Below are 17,556 nucleotides of genomic sequence, written 5' to 3'. Positions count from 1 at the left end.
TTGCTTGTGAATAAAACATTTAGACGTGGTATCTGCATAATTGGATCTTATAGTATAGTACTGAGATCCTGAGACAAACCCTTTTATAATATAACCATTATAATCCTATAATTCATGGACTGAAATAAGGCCTCAGCTACTTACAAAAGACATAATATTAATATTTTCAGAAGGAGAATCAATTTAAATACATTACAAAATATGCATGATTCAAAACAAATGTCATATTTTAGAGAGGTTTATTTTGCTACAATACCTATTTTCAAAGTCATATTGAGACCTTCTCATTAAGGAAAGGTTATCTTATATCCCTTTTCCCACAACTCCAGTATTGTAGAAACCTTGTAGAAATTTGATAAGTATTTGATGAGTTAAACAGTGTATCAAATGGTATGTATCTAGGTCATATGTACATAGGAAAGTAATAATTAGAAAATGAATGTACTGAAGCATTGGAACCGGCTTCTGGATGATCTCCCTGTTGAACTGACAGATTTAAACTTAAAAGATTCAGTTTTGACTCCCAATAACCTGGCTTGAATTTTTTGTTAGAGGAATCTTCACCTTTAAAAACACTTACGGGACTGTGAAATGGAAAAAATGTAACAGGGATCAGTCATTTTTAATCCTGTATGTAGATATTTTTATCATATCATGGTAGATATGTCTTTTATGAATAATAAAGAGATATTAATTCAAGAATTTAATTCTAAAGCTTTGGGCAAAATTGGAGTGAGTTATTGAGGACTGAAACTCTGTTTTGAGAAATGTATAAAGGATTTTTTAGATGATAGGATAGAAATCTCAGAGAAAGAAAGATTTTGTTTTTGTTGTTGATTGCCAGAAAAAAAGAAAGCTCCTCATAGAAATAACCTTTTTAGACACATAAACATTCTTAGCCACTGCCTTTTTCTTGTGAGGAAGCCAAGCCCTCATAATTGGCCAAAATAAATTATTTTTGTCTCTCATGTGTGTATACTTGTCCCTTACCTCCACCCTAGTGTGCCACCCTTCTCTCTCTCTTTTTTTTTTTTTTTTTTTTGAGATGGAGTCTCGCTCTGTTGCCCAGGCTGGAGTGCAGTGGCGCGATCTCGGCTCACTGCAAGCTCCGCCTCCCAGGTTCACCACCCTTCTCTTAAAAGAAATAAGAATGGGTGAATTTGGTTGATATACACTGTGTTTTATATATAAAGACATATCAGAAAAACCATATTCGTATAGTTATAGCTTTTTTCTCTTCTTTTATTTCTAGGAATCATAACCATTCCTACGGTTGCAACTGGAATGTTTTTAGGAGGATTTATCATTAAAAAATTCAAATTGCCTTTAGTTGGAATTGCCAAATTTTCATTTCTTACTTCGATGATATCCTTCTTGTTTCAACTTCTATATTTCCCTCTAATCTGTGAAAGCAAATCAGTTGCCGGCCTAACCTTGACCTATGATGGGTTTGTATATATTGCTATATAAATTGTGTAATATGTTAACCATCAAATTAAAAGATTATGTGCAAGTAAAATAAGGTAGAAAACAATTGTAATTAAACTTTATTTTAATTGAGAGAAATTTCAATTTTCAAATTCTTAAAATGTCCATTTCCTAAGACAATAAAAATTTGTTTTATTCCTTCCTTAAGGAAAAGCAACATCGGTTGAAATAATAATACCTATAATTTCTGGGTAATTAAAATGAGTGGTAGACGCTTTTACCCCAATTTTATAGATAGGAAAGTGAGATTTAGAGAAACACACACATTATATGGCTAGCAATGTTAAGATTAAGACACAAATTTGAGCTATTAGAGGTATCAGATGTCATTAAATAAAATTATTCATAATGTATTTTCTAAATTATCAATCTCCTTATTTTTAATTTAAATTCTATACTAATTTGAAGATATTTTATAAATCCTTAATAATTATCATATCTTTACAAAACAAAATCTTTAAGCTTAAACATTATACAAATAACATTTTATAATTTTAGTCATAATATAAAATTATATCTTATGATTTATAATTATATTATAAAGTAAATCAGTATAAACAATATTATAGTTTTATTCAGAAAATATGCAGAGATTTTTTATCCTTTTTCAACTAATTCTATTATTCTTGATTTTTTATTCCTCAGAGGTTCGGTTTTAACTGCTTTGAAATCTTTTTTTTTATGTAGTTAAAATATAGATTGTAAAATTCAACAATGTTAACTAACATGCATAGATTCAGAGGATTTTAAAGTGAGCTTAGAGGAACCTCAATCTAATGCCATTACCTCCCTGAAGAGAAACTGAATCTCAGAAAAATGAAGTTACTTATATAATGTAAAGTTTCATTGATAGAATGATAAAGACCTCTTGTCTAAGTCTTATCTAACCTCTTTTATTTCTTTTTTAAGTTTTACTTTTTCTAGGTCATAAGTCATGTCTTGGTAAAGAAGGAGAGTTAAAAGTCAATAAGCATTACAAAAATTGCCATTTTGACATCAGCAAATCAAATTTCTCTATCTAATTAAAGGAAAACCCTTTCTCTTATTTCTCTTCTCTTTTCCTCTTCTCTTCCTCCTCCTCTATTTCCCCTCTCCTTATCCCCTTGTCTCCCTCTTCTGCTCTTTCTCTACTTCCTCTTTCTCTTTTTTTGATATATTTCTATCATATATTTTCAGAAATAATTCAGTGGCATCTCATGTAGATGTACCACTTTCTTATTGCAACTCAGAGTGCAATTGTGATGAAAGTCAGTGGGAACCAGTCTGTGGGAACAATGGAATAACTTACCTGTCACCTTGTCTAGCAGGATGCAAATCCTCAAGTGGTATTAAAAAGCATACAGTGAGTATTAGTTTTCACTTTTTCTCCTCTCCTTAATCAAAATCACAGATTTGATTTAATAATTACTTATCAAATCTTCCTATAACTAAGGTCTCCAATAAAAAGATAAAACAAAAAGATTCCAGTATTATCTGTCCTCGTGATAGCTGTGAAGTATAAACAAAGCTTCATATAAAACTCTGCTTAGGACACAATCAGACTTCTCTGTTACTTGAATTCTAATTAGAGATTACTCACTTTTTTTCTTGAGATTTTAAGAATATGACCTGTTAGAATTTGAATGCATTTAGGGTCTCTAAGAAGCATCTCATTTGACTAAAGCACATGATTTTTATTATTTGGAATTACTTTACCCTTTGGAAGTTAGGGGAAAGTTCAGAGTTAGCCTGTTGTCAGCACTACCTGCTTTACGAGAACAATAATCTATTTGCATTTTAATATATACATACTGATAAGTTTAGCTAGGGACTCACTGTGGCCTTGGACTTTCCAAGAAATGAGTCAAGTCTTCATGTTCACTTGAATTCCCTATTCTTGATTTCCTATTTTGATGTTCCCAAAGCTGGCACTTCTTTTACTCAGTATAATTTAGTATCCTACTCACTGATTGCCAACATATCCATTGGAAATTCCATTTCTTTCTTAACTCAAAGGCTTTTTTTTTTTCCGTGTGACACATATCCTGTTTTTCCCAATATCCTGGGTAACTCCCAATGATTGGAAATTAGATATGCTGTTCCCCATACCTACAATCAATTCAACATCTCACAAGTTGCATAACTATTTTTCAGGCCCTTTCCCTATTACCAACATTGGCAATATAGTCAGCTGCGATTATGACTCTCTACCACACTCTTCCATGCTTCAATTCTAAACATTTTCTATCTTTCCCTTGCCCAATATCCTACCAATGTATTATTAAATGGCATGGAGAAATTTGAAGAATAAAACATCCTAGTTTCCTTGAAGATAGGCTACAACTTTAGTAAAACTTGCACATTTGTGGCCCAAAGACTATACTTAAAAGCCCACATCTTATATTCATCGGCTATAGTATCTTTCAGTAAGAGTACCCCATTTAATCCCTGGTCCCGTGTTGTCCAGTAGTGAAGACCTGAAAGAGAGGTGACATTAGTATCCTAAAGAGAGCTCTGTCTTCACGGAGACATCATCTTAATATTGGCAATGGCTATGCCATGTGGGGGCTACTGCAAAGTTCCTTTACTAAATCCTCAGTAAAATTGTTAAAATAATGCTCTCTGTATCAAAGTTGGGTTTCATTGGCCAATGTGCTTGCTCCATAAAAGATTCCTCCATATTATTCCTATTAAAAAAAATAAAAGGAAAAAAGGAATCTCTCTTGAACCATACGAGTATGGATTTAAATTCTTTTTTTTTTGTTTTGAGATGGAGTCTCGCCCTGTCACCCAGGCTGGAGTGCAATGGCATGGTCTCGGCTCACTGCAACCTCCACCTCCTGGGTTCAAGCAATTCTCCTGCCTCAGCCTCTCAAGTAGCTGGGATTACAGGTTCACACCACCACACCCGGCTAATTTTTTTTTAAATCTTTAGTAGAGACGGGGTTTCACCATGTTGACCAGGCTGGTCGCAAACTCGTGACCTCATGATACGCCTGCCTCATCCTCCCAAAGTGCTGGGATTACAGGTGCGAGTGACCACGCCTGGCCAATTCTTTTACAAGTTCTCCTTCAGTAAATAGTCTTTAGCAGTAGTAGGTTCAAGATGAACTTAAATCTTTAGCCTAGAATCAGAGCAGAATTTATTAAAGCCACCTGACCACATACACTGCCTGCCTGATCTCTAAAATTACTTTTTCCTAATATTCCTCTTCTATATTCTAACCATTAGCCAGCACATTCTTTTGTGTTAAACCTTTCTGGTAATAATATACTATATCTTGTCACCTGTCATTATGGTCTTGAATGTGCTTTTGCCTGCTTAAATAGAATTCTGGCACCTCTGCCTGGCTCTATTTCCTCTGCACTCTGTCCCATTTTCATGAGTGGCTAGATTTTGTCCCTTTTCAAACTATATTTTCTGGATTCTTTTGGTAGTTCTTTCCCAGAGTAAGTCCCTAATACTTAGAACCTGCCAAAGAGAGTAAGAATGTGTATTTTGGAAAGAAAATGTGGGTGGAAGAGAAATATTTTAAATAATGTATATTAATGAAAAAATTATATACAGAATTTCATATACTAATTTCTTAAACTCCTAAATTCAGGGAGCTATTTTGCCTTCACTATTAAGCAACTATATTTTTATAACATTTTTTAAACTGTAAATATTTTAGTTTGAGACTTCTTTAAATATAATGGAATGTATTCATAGCCCTGTTGTATTTGGCAAATGTATTTGTTAATATTTCAAAAACTGTTTTTAGGTGTTTTATAACTGTAGTTGTGTGGAAGTAACTGGTCTCCAGAACAGAAATTATTCAGCGCACTTGGGTGAATGCCCAAGAGATAATACTTGTACAAGGAAATTTTTCATCTATGTTGCAATTCAAATCATAAACTCTTTGTTCTCTGCAACAGGAGGTACCACATTTATCTTGTTGACTGTGAAGTAAGTATGATCCTGTAAAACATTGTCATGTATATTAGACTAAAACACACCTAATGATAGGCATATTTTTCTGTATTTTGAGCTCAAATTCATATTTTGTCAATTTTTAATTCTTTGAGAATGCATTTTCTTAGAATTATTTTGATCTTTCAGTAACATCATTAATAATTTTTGTCTCTAATACTTCCATTGTCAAATCTAGGCTCTATACTTTCTTCTCTTTAATAAAAATCTTAAGGCACACACTGATTGACAATTGCCTTGATTGTAGGAGAATCTTTGTGTGATTGTAAAAGAACTTTTAATTTTGAGTTGCATTGCATCCTAATGAGCCAGTTAAGAGTAAATCATCTGTTGATTTCATTGAAAGAAAACATTTAGCAACCAGGTATAAATACAAACTTCAGTTTGTAATGAAATTCTAATGCTTTCAATTCACCCACAGCATGGCTTTTGACCTGGTATTTCATGATACCCTTGTAGGGCCTAAGAAAAATATGTGTAAATAATTCATTCCTTTTTTCACTTATTGGACAGTTATTTAGACAGGATATGATGTTCGATGAAGAATATTTCCTAGTAAGTAAAACCAATAAGGTACTTGTTTTCTCACAGCTTAGAAAATGACAAGACTGATGTGAGACAAATAAGTATAAAAATAAACACATAATTACAAATTGCTGTTTGTCTTAATAAGGAAAAAGACTGCCAATTAAAGGAATAAAAAGAGAAACTAAATTTAGGATTAAAGTAAGGGGATGTGAGGGGAAAGACTCCCAGAGTACATCTCAAAAGAAGTGACATTACATCTAAAGATGTAAAGAAAAAGCCAAATGAAGGGCTTTCAGGGAGAGGGTCTAGGTGCTGTTTCCTTAAGACAGGAAAGAGCTAGAATTTTTGAGGAATGAAAAGAAGCCAGTTTATTGGAACACACTGAGTGAGAGGGGTGTGGCAGATGATGTTTGGAGAGTTGGGGGGAAGCAGATAATGTGTGCCCTACTGGCCAAAATAAGCACGCAATCACCTAAAACGGGAAACATGTAAAGACATGCGTGTAGATCTTAAAAATATACATGATAAGTAGAGTGACCTGGGGTAACACCTAATTGTACTTTTAAAACTTACTAGTTGATCGTAAGTACATGGCCAGCCAACAGCATGACATGGTAGAAAAAAAAAAAGCAACCAACAATGTGTTTTAACTTTTGTTAATATGAATATAAACCTGTAAACTAAGTCAGTTTACAGTTGTTAAATTTTCACCCTGCCTGCAAATTTTCTTAAATTCATACCATAAATATTCCACAAGTATAGCTTCATCTTAATATAAAATGTCAATTCAGAAGGAGAAGCCTTCTATATTTCCAAATTACAGATTCATTAACTTATAAAAATTCACTTCATAATTTCATACTAGTTTGCCTCTCAACATGTTTTAGCTTCTTAATTGAAACCTTTTCATGAGAAAAGGAGAGTTTTAAAAACATTATTCCATTCTTGATGATAGTTATATTTTATCTGAATAAAAAGTGATTAAATCAACATTACCACTTATCAGAGCATTTATTAATTTCTCACCTGCCTTTGATTTCCTTTGAAGAAAAGTTTTCTGAAGCTGACTGGAGAATAAAAATACAAACTTCATTTTATTAATGATTTTCTAATGCTTGCATCATAAGGCTATTGCTAAAACTAGACTCAGCAGGAGTGTAGACATTTACTCATCCAGTACATATTCATTATGTGTGTCAGCCACAAATCCATGCACTGAGGATGCAAATGTGAACGAAAATGATAAAACTTCATTAGCATCCAGTGGGGATTGGGTACAGGGAGTGGATATATATAGAAGAACTAATAAACAAATAAGCAAGTAAATATGTAAAACAGGGTAAATGTGAAGCACTAGAAAGAAAAATAAATCAGAGTCAGAAAATAGAAAAAGTGGGGATAGGTAAGAGATGCTAGTTCAGATATTGTGAAAGTTATATGACAAGAGACCTAAATGAAAAGATGAAGAGAGAAGCTACAAGCCATGCTAAATGAGGACAGGAAAGGAACAAGCTAGGCAAGGTAGAGCAAAGACAAAGGCCCTTGGGTGGAGCATACTTGATACATACAAGGTTAGAAAAAAGTGTGTGAGGAAAAGAGGTACGAAGTACAGTGACAGAGCTAGCGTGATCCAGATTATATTGTTCACAGGAAAGGCTTTGGAGCTTATTCTAAGTGTGTTCAGAAGCCCCAGAGGGTTTAAGCATTAGTATTACCTAATGCTTAAGGCTTACCTAATGAGAAGATCACTCTGACTGTGCATGACTTGTGTTTTTGGAAGACAAGAATGAAATCAGGGAAAACAAAAGGGTATGATCATTCTTCACAATGAGGTATTATTGAGCATGGTTATGATAAAGGAAGTGGGAAGATATTTGTGCTTCATTCTTTGTTTTGTTTTGTTTTCTAAGGCAAAGCCAATATGATTTGCTGGTTGATTGAATGTGGCATGTGACAAAGATAATTTAAGGATGATCCCAAGGTTCTGGCCTGAGCTCTGGAAAGATGGTGATACTGTTGAACAAAAGGGGAAATACTAAGGAAGGGTAGTTTGGAGGAAGTGGAAAAGCAAAATTTCTTATATCCCTGTAAAACTGAGCTGCCTGTTAGGTATCTACCAACAATGCCATATGTAGAATCCACCATTTAGGAAAATCATTAAAGCCATAGACACAAATCTAGAGTTGGCAATACACAGATGCTATTTAAATCCAATGCCACATTGAGATCTTCTAGGGACTGGGTACAGATAGAAACTACATCCTAGGAACAACAGGCACTCTAACTTTAGCGATTAATAATAGAAAGAGAAGACACTAAAGGAAACTGAGGAGGTCCCATGAGTTATGAGGAAAACTGGGAAAGGATCATGTCCTTGAAGCACAGTGAAGAATATATGAAGAAGCAGTGAATAAAGAAACTATGTCAAGGCCTGTTGAGAGTTCACAGGAGTTATGGACTAGAAAGTGACCATTGGATTTCATTATATGCTCATCACTATTAACCTAAACAAAACTAGTGCATGAAGATGGGAGGTGAAAAAAAGGCTGTTTTGGTTGTTTTAAATTTTTTCATTTTTATGGATTTAGAGATAAAATTGTAGTTGTGAAACATGGATTATATTGTGCAGTGGTAAAGTCTGGGGTTTAATGTTCCCATCACCCGAATAGTGTACTTTATATTCAATAGATAGTATTTCTTCCCTCCCACTCCCTTCCACCCTCCCACACTTTAGGGTCTCCAGTGTCAATTATTCCACTCTGTAAGTCCTTGTGTGCCCATTGTTTAGCTCCCACATCAAAGTAAGTACATGCATTTTTTACTTTGTTTCTGAATCATTTCACTCAGGATAATGGCCTCCATTTCTATCCACATTGCTATCCACATTCTATCCACATTCTATCCATGATTTCACTTTTTAATTGCTCACTAGTATTCCATAGTGTATACATATATACAAAATTTTTAATCTAATTATCAGTGAATGGAAATTTAGAGTGATTCCATGACTTTGCTTTTGTCACTAGTGCTGTAGATAAGCATACAAGTCAGTTGTCTTTTTAATAAAATGATTTCTTTTTCTTTAGGTAGACACCCTGTGGTGAGATTCCTGGATTAAATGGTAGTTCAATTTTTAGGTCATCAGGAAATCTCTATACTGTTTTCCGTAGAGGTTTTACTAATTTACATTCCCACCAACAGTGTATAAGCATTCATTTTTCTTTTCATCTTCACCAACATCTTTTGACTTTTGACCTTGTAATAATAGCTATCTTGATGAGTATAAGATGATATCTCATTACGGTTTTAATTTTCATTTCTCTGATGATTAGTGATGTTGGGCATTTTTATATATTTATTGGCCATTTGTATGTCTTCTTTTGCAAAGTGTCTGTTCATGTCCTTTACCCACTTTTTAATGAGGTTTTTTTCTTTTTTTTTATTGAGTTGTTTGAGTTCTTGTAGATTCTGGATATTAGCCCTTTGTCAGATGCATTGTTTGCAAATATTTTCTCCCATTCTGTGGTTTGTCTGTATACTCTGTTGATTATTATTATTTTTTTTTTTACTGAACAAAAGTTTTGTAGTTTAATTAAGTTCCATTGGTGTATTATTTTGTTGCATTTCCTTTTGAGGGTGTAGTCATAATTTCTTTGCCTAGACCATTGTCCAGAAAAGGTTTTCCTAGGTTTTCCCCTAGGACTTTTATAGTTTCAGGCCTTACAATTACGTCTTTCATCCTTTTTCAGTTAATTTTTATATATGGTGAGAGATACGGGTTCAATTTTATGTCTGTGTATATGGCTCTCCAATTTTCCCAGCACCATTTATTGAATAGGATGTCCTTTCCTCACTGTATATATATTTGTTACTTTGTCAAAAATCAGTATGTTGTTGGTATGTGGCTTTATTTCTGGCTTCTCCATTCTGTTCCATTGATCTATGTGTCTATTTTTATACTAGTACCCTCTTATTTTGGCTTATAGCCGTGTAGTATAATTTGAAGTCAGGTAATGTGATACCTTCAGCTTCATTTTTTTGCTTAGGATGGATTTGCTAGTCAGACTTTTTTGTTTCCGTATGAATTTTAGGATTTACATTGGTAATCTCATAAAAATTGTGTTGAATCTGTAGATTGTTTTGGGCAGGATGATCATTTTACACAATATTCATTATTCCAATTCATGAGCGTAGGATTTTTTCTATTTTTTTGTGTGACATATATGACTTTTTTATCAGTGTTTTGTAGTTCTCCTCGTAGAGACTTTTTTACCTCTTAGTTTAAATGTATTACTATTTTTTTATATCCATTGTGAATGGGATTAAGTTGTTGATTTGATTTTGAGCTTGATCATTATTGTTGTATGGAAATGGTACTAATTTTTGTACATTGGTTTTGTATCCTGAAACTTTACTGAAGTAGTTTATCAAGTCTAAGAGGCTTTCAGAGGAGTTTTTAGGGTTTTCTAGGTGTGAGATTATATCATAAGTGAAGAGGAATAATTCAAATTCTTCTTTTCCCATTTGGAGACCTTTTATTCCTTTATCTTACCTGATTGTTCCTGATAGGACTTCCAATACTGTGTTGAATAGGAGTAGTGAAAGTGGGCATCCTCATCTTGGGTCCATTCTTAGAAGTAATGCTTACAATTTTCCCCCATTCAGTATGTTATTGACTGTGGTTTGTCATATACATGGTTTTTATTATTTTAAAGTATGTTTCTTCTATGCCTAGTTTGGTAAGTGTTTTTATCATAAAGGGATGCTGGATTTTATCAAATGTTTTCTCTGCATCAATTTATTTTATCATATGCTTTTTGAAAAAAGATTTCTGTTAATTTTGTGAATCACATTTTTGATTCGCATATGTTGAACCATCCTTGCATTTCAGGAAAAAGTCCACTTTTCATTGTGATGAACCTTTTTATGTGCTGCTGAATTTTATTTTCTAGAGTTTGTTTTTTTTTTTTTAGGATATTTGGATCTATGTTCATCAGGGATATTAATGTGTAGTTTTCTCTTTTATTTGTTATTTACTTGCCTGGCTTTGGTATCAGCATGATGCTGACTTCATAGAATTAGTTGAAGAGGATTCCTTCCCACTTGATTTTTTGGAATAGTTTTAGTAGAATTGGTATCATTTCTTCCTTTTTGGTTTGGTAGAATCTGGCTGTAAGTTCATCTTTTTGTTGTTGTTATCAGGAGATTTTTAAATTATTATTACTAATTCAATTTAATTACTCATTATTGGTCTGTTAAGGATTTCTGTTTCTTCCTGGTTCAAACGTGTGAGGTTGTACGTTTCCAGGAATTTATTCATTTCCTCTAGGTTTTCCAGTTTGTGTATGTAGAGATGGTCATAGTAGTCTCTGATGCTCTTTTATATTTCTGTGGTAATGGTTTTAATGACACCAGTAATATTTCTGATTGTCCTTATTTGAATCTTCTTTCTTTTTGGTTAAGCTACTAGTAAGCTATCTATCTTACTTATATTTTCAAATTACAACTTTTTATTTCACTGATCCTTTGTAATTTTTTTGCCCAAATTTCATTTAGATTTTTTCTTTGATATTTACTATATTCTGCTAGCTTTGGGTGCAGTTTATTCTTGTTTTACTAGTTCTGTGAGACATGATATTAGATTGTTAATTTTATATCTTTCTGTCTTTTTGTTGTGGGCATTTAATGCTACAAACTTCCCTCTTGGCACTGATTTGTTGTATCTCCGAGGTTTTGGTATGTTGTGTCTTTATTTTCATTCATTTCATTTTCTTAATTTTTTTTTGTTTTTGGGGACAGAATCTCACTCTGTCACCCAGGCTGGAGTGAAATGGTGTAATCTTGGCTCACTGCAACCTCTACCTCTTGGGTTCAAGCGGTTCTCTGGCCTCAGCCTCCCTAGTAGCTGGGATTAAAGACCTGTGCCACCACACCCAGCTAATTTTTTTAATTTGTAGTAGAGACGGGGTTTCACCATGTTGGCCAGGCTGGTCTCAAACTCCTGATCTCAAGTAATCCACCCACCTCAGCCTCCCAAAGTGCTAGGATTACAGGTGTGAGCCACCACACCCAGCCTCATTTCAATTAAAAAAAAAATCTGCCTTGATTTCATTATTGACCAAATAATTGTTCAGGAACAGGCTATTTAATTTTCATGTATTTGTGTAGTGTTGAGAATTCTTCTAGGTACTAATTTCTATTTTTATTCCACTGTACTCTGAAAAGGTACTTGATATTATTTTGATTTTTAAAAAAAATCATTGAGTATTGCCTTTTGGCATAGCATGTGGTCAGTTTTTGAAAATGTTGCATGTGTACATGAGAAGAATGTATATTCTGAGGTTGTAGGGTAAAATGTTCTGTAAAATGTTCTGTAAAATGTTTGTCAGATCCTTTGGGTCTAATGTCCATTGTAAAAGTTTCTTTGTCAATTTTTGGCTGCCATGATCTGCCTAGTGCTGTCAGTGGATTATTGAAAGACCCCACTACTGTTGTATTGCTGTCTATTTTGTTTTCCTTAGGCCCAGTAGTGTTTGTTTTATGAATTGGGGTGCTCCAATGTTGGGTTTATATGTTTGGAATTGTTATATCTTCTTGTTTAATTGATCCTTTATATGATAACCTTCTTTGTCATTATTTATGGTTTTTGATTTGAAATTTGTTTTATCTAATGCCAGTATAACTACTTCTGCTCAGATTTGGTTTGTATTTTCATAGAATGTCTTTTTGCACCCCTTTGGTTTGAGTCTGAAAAGGTCTTTACCAGTTACTTGAGTTAGGTGGGTTTTTTGTATGCAGCATATAGTTGGATTTTTAAAAATTCATTCTGCCAGACTATATTTTTTAAGAAGAGTGTTTAGTATATTTATATATAAGGTCAGTATTGATTTTTGAGGGGTTGTTTCTATAATATTGTTAATTATTTCTTAATTGCTTTGCAGTCTCAATTAGGCAATTTTAAAATAAGATCTGTAAGTTTTATACTTTGTGTGTTTCCATAATGATAAGTATTGCTCTTTCATTTCTATATGTTAGAACTCCTTCAAGCCTTTCTTGTAGAGTCAGTCTGTTTGCGACAAATTCCCTTAGTGTTTGCTTATTTGGGAAGTACTACTTTTCTTCTTGAATTATAAGTCTTAGTTGAGCAGGATACAAAATTCTTGGCTGGCATTTTTTTTTTTTCTTTAAGAGACTGATAATAAGACCCTAATTTCTTTTGGCTTGTAAGATTCCTGCTGAGAAGTCTGTTGTTAGTCTGATAGGATTCTTTTTACAGGTAATTAGATACCTCTCTCTTGCCACGTTTAAGATTTTTAAATTTATGTTGACTTTGAGTAGTCTGATGACTATATGTCTTGTGCTGGTTATTCTTGCAATGCGTCTCACAGGAATCACCTGAGCTTTTTATATTTGGATGTCTGGATCTGTAGTAAGTCAGGAAAGTTTTTGGGAGTTATTCTTTCAAACAAGTTTCCCACACTTTTAACTTTTTCTTCTTCTCCCTCTGGAATACCAATGATTCATAAGTTTGGATGCATTCCGTAATCCCATATGTCCTGAAGGCTCTGTTAGGTTTTTCAATTTACTTTTCTATGTATTTTTCCTACCAAGTTTATTTGAAAGACCTGTCTTCTAGCTCTGAAATTGTTTATTCTGCTTGGTCTGGCTTATTGTTAAAGCTTTCAGAAGTATTTTGCAGTCCCTGAAATTGTTTATTCTGCTTGGTCTGGCTTATTGTTAAAGCTTTCAGAAGTATTTTGCAGTCCCTTCAATACATTTTTAATTTTTAGAAGTTGTGTCTGCTTCTCGTAATAAAATCTTTCTCTTCTTTTATACCCTATGTTATTTTTTTCATTTATTTTTGGTAATTTTCAACTTTCTTTTGGATCTCAAGCTTTACATAATCCCATATTACTTGAAGGTCTTATTTCTTGAAGACTTCTTTAGAATCAATCTTTTGATTCTTTATCAGCATATCAAAGATTTTATTTTGGTTTGGATTAATAGCTCAAGAGTCACTGTGGTCCTTTGGACCTTTAACAATCTATCTTCTTTATACTTCCAGAATTCTTTCTCTGGTTCTTTCTAACTTAGATAGGCTATCTCTCCTTATTTTGAATTTATTTTGTTTGAATTAGGTTTTTTTCCATTTGAAAATGTGGCTATAATGTGTGTTATGTAGGATCTAACAGGCTATATTGAAGAGGATAGAGAGAAAATGCCAGAAAGGGAAGTGCAACAGTCAGCACAGCAAGTTATTTTCAGGAGTAGTGCTACAAAAGAAACAGACAAAAGTTGTGGTTGATAGCAAAGTTGTGGAATAAAACTTCTGTTTATGTTCAATGCTAGACGTAATAGCATGCTTACATACTGATGAGAATCATCAGTAGAGATGAAGGAAACTGACAATGCAGAAAAGAGGGAAAGCAATTACAGAGGAAGATGAAAAGAGATTAACCAGGACACAGAGTTTTTCTCTGTACAAGAAGGGAAATTTTTTATGTGGGTAAAAGGCAGGTAAATGTGTACCTGTAGTGATGAAGAATATTGAACTTTTTTCTGCTGCTTCTACTTTCTTTGTTATAAAAAAGGAATGTAATCAGATGAGAAAGAGGAGGAAGAAAAGAAAGAGTCTTTAGATCAGAAAATGTGAACTAGTAATCCTGAAGATTAAAGAAATATACTGACAGGGAAAATGGACTAGTAGAATATTGGACAATTGCCCTGGAGGCCCCCTGAATGTCTGTGCTTATGAATTTAAAGTGAGCACAGTGAGATGTTTGAATTATTTCCTCCAGGGATGCAGCTCTTTGTATATAGGTTCAGAGAAGGCAGAGGATTAGATGAAAGCATTTTTGCTTGTCTAGTACAGTAAAGGATGAGATGGACAAAAATTTACAGAATATATGCAGATGAGCAATTATAACAAAAGATCATGATGAGAAAGGAAGTGAAGAGGTAAAACTAGATATGACCTGTGAAGAGGTTAGGGGAATCATAGCCTAAAGAGCTAGGGCTGGAGCTTCTTGTAACAGATATATTAAAGGGAGTAAATTTAAAACTTAGGAGGTAGTTATGAGGACTGGGATGGCCAAAATGGAGAATTTTAAAAGTGGGTACTGATGAACTGACTGTGGGTGGAAGACTTTCCAGAAAAGAGGTCAAGAAACTGAAAGGCCAGAGAACATTGGGAGCATAATCTATATGATCTATATTTCCTAAAATAACTAGGAAAAAGGGCAGAAATAATTTTCACAAAAATGACAGGGAGTTTGGAATGAAAATTGTCAAGAAATGATGAGAGTTGTGATGTGCCATTCTATAGCTAACTTCAACAAGGAGGTTAGAGAATAGTATGGTAGGGTGGTGCACTTCTTCTTGGGACCTAGAGGTCTGTCAGAAGAAAGACTCAGATCTGGAAGTGGTAAAAATGAAAGATCAATGAGAACTTCTACATTTCAGGCCCATTGATGTGGAGGTTGTGGAAGGAAAAAGCCTACAGGAGAGAGTTACATGGAGTGTCATTGGGAGTAAGCCAGGCTTTGTTTAGAACAAGAAAGTGAAAGGGCTACAAAGAATGTAGGAACTAAATATTTTGCTGGTAACAAATATGAGTTTCCCTGGGAAAAATGAAAGGGTTTGAGTAATGGAAAAAGAGTAAGAGAGTGAGTGGGATTAAGAGATGTAGTAATCCATGTGGAATGAGAGCCTTGGTACCCAGACAGGATCTCAAAATCTTGACATTCTGCTGGTGACAGGATGTGAGGCATGATGTAAGTTTATGACAAACAAAACATCAATTGAAAAGGCCCAAAGGAGGGTAATGTTTCAGAATTTTTTAAAAAACTGCATTTTAGTGGCTTAGCTAGAAAAGATTTAGCTCATATACACAATAAATTAGAGCTTTTCTTCAGTCTTTTGCAAACAGGAAAACAAGCATTCCCTACCTGTGCTATCTATTGTTAGGGTTTCATTAGGTCTAACTGGAAATTACCTCAAGAAACAGCAGGTCATGATGGTTGATTGTCATTAGAAAGAACAACAGAGGATCAATGTAAATGAAATCTCTTAAATTAAACAATTAAATGAAATAGCACATTTAACTTCTTAGGGTGCCTTTTGTGATGAATTCATCCTGAGAGAGGTGCCAGCTGCTCAATATCATATGTAAAGCAGGAGTCACACTACAGTGGTAAATAACTTACATGATAACCATGCGCGAGCGTGTGCAGATCAGTGAGGATGTGAGTATGAGCAGGCAAGAAGTAGTGTGAGTGTGCATGCATGTGGATGTAGGGGTGAGTGTGTGTGATTGTTATTGTATATGAATATTACCATATCACACACATTCATCATCTCCACTGAATTGTTGAAGATTTCAGGCCAGCTCTTAGGAAAATATCCTCCCTGTCTGCAAGTCCCCCCAAGTCTCCTGCATGCTACCCCTTCCCCTGGGTGAAAATACAGCTCAATAACAAATTTCAGTTTACCTTGTGTGTGTAGTATACCGACAAAGTGTAACTTCTGAAAATCAAGTACAGTGAAAAATACATGTCAGGCTATTGTCAAAAAACTCAACCAGGGTTGAAGTGCAATCTCTCCCTTCCCAAAATCTCCTTTGAGAAATCTGATATTTGAGAGTAATAACTAAATAGATAAGTTAAACTCCCCTTTCTACTGATTTCTTCTTGACCATCTCTTTATGAAATAAACTTCCTCCTAAATAGCAGGCATGGATTCTGTATTCATTTGTTTTTATGCTGCTGATAAAGACATACCCAAGACTGAGCAATTTACAAAAGAGGGAGGATTTAGTTGGAATTACAGTTCCACGTGGCTGGGTAAGCCTCACAATCATGGTGGAAGGCAAGGAGGAGCAAGTCACATCTTACATGGGTGGCAGCAGGCAAAGGGAGCTTGTGTAGGAAAAGTACGCATTATAAAGCAATCAAACCTCATGAGACTTATTCACTATCATGAGAACAGCATGGGAAAGACCATGATTCAATGATCTCCCACTGGGTCCCTCCAACAACATGTGGGAATTATGTGAGTAAAATTCAAGATGAGATTTGATGGGGACACAGAGCCAAACCATTTCATTCCACCCCTGTCCCCTCCAAATCTCATGTCCTCACATTTCAATACCAATCATTCTTTCCCAACAGTCCCCCAGAAACTTAACTAATTTCAGCATTAACCCAAAAGTCCACAGTCCAAAGTCTTATCTGAGAGAAGTCAAGTCCCTTCCACCAATGCACTTGTAAAAACAAAAGCAAGCTAGTTACTTCCTAGATACAATGGGGGTACAGGCATTGGGTAAATACAGCCTTTCCAAATGGGAGAAATTGGCCAAAACAAAGGGGCTACAGGCCTTATGCAAGTTTGAAATCCAGCAGGGCAGTCAAAACTTAAAGCTCCAAAATGATCTCCTTTGACTCCATGTCTCACATCTGGGTCACACTGATGCAAGAGGTAGGTTCCCGTAGTCTTGGGCAGCTCTATCCCTGTGGCTTTGCAGGGTATAGCCTCCCTCCTGGCTGCCTTCTCGGGTTGGCATTGAGAGTCTGCAGCTTTTCCAGGTGAAT

General features: G+C 34.5%; 1 protein-coding gene across 2 annotated transcripts in view; it reads left to right on the top strand.

Moving 5' to 3' along the window:
* The window catches only part of LOC749254 (solute carrier organic anion transporter family member 1B3), a 107,527-nt gene that overhangs the window by 68,645 nt on the left and 21,326 nt on the right, over positions 1 to 17,556 (top strand). For both annotated transcript variants that reach the window (XM_063785885.1, XM_016923823.4), the window contains exons 11-13: positions 1,253 to 1,448; positions 2,665 to 2,830; positions 5,232 to 5,416. In XM_063785885.1, the coding sequence (XP_063641955.1) occupies positions 1,253 to 1,448; positions 2,665 to 2,830; positions 5,232 to 5,416 (547 nt within the window). The remainder of the gene's footprint in view (positions 1 to 1,252; positions 1,449 to 2,664; positions 2,831 to 5,231; positions 5,417 to 17,556) is intronic.

Source organism: Pan troglodytes, chromosome 10 (genome assembly GCF_028858775.2).
Source record: "Pan troglodytes isolate AG18354 chromosome 10, NHGRI_mPanTro3-v2.0_pri, whole genome shotgun sequence".
In the NCBI taxonomy this organism is placed as follows: Eukaryota; Metazoa; Chordata; class Mammalia; order Primates; family Hominidae; genus Pan; species Pan troglodytes.
The sequence above is the reverse complement of the archived record's forward strand: the minus strand, read 5'-3'. Positions and strand labels throughout refer to the sequence as shown.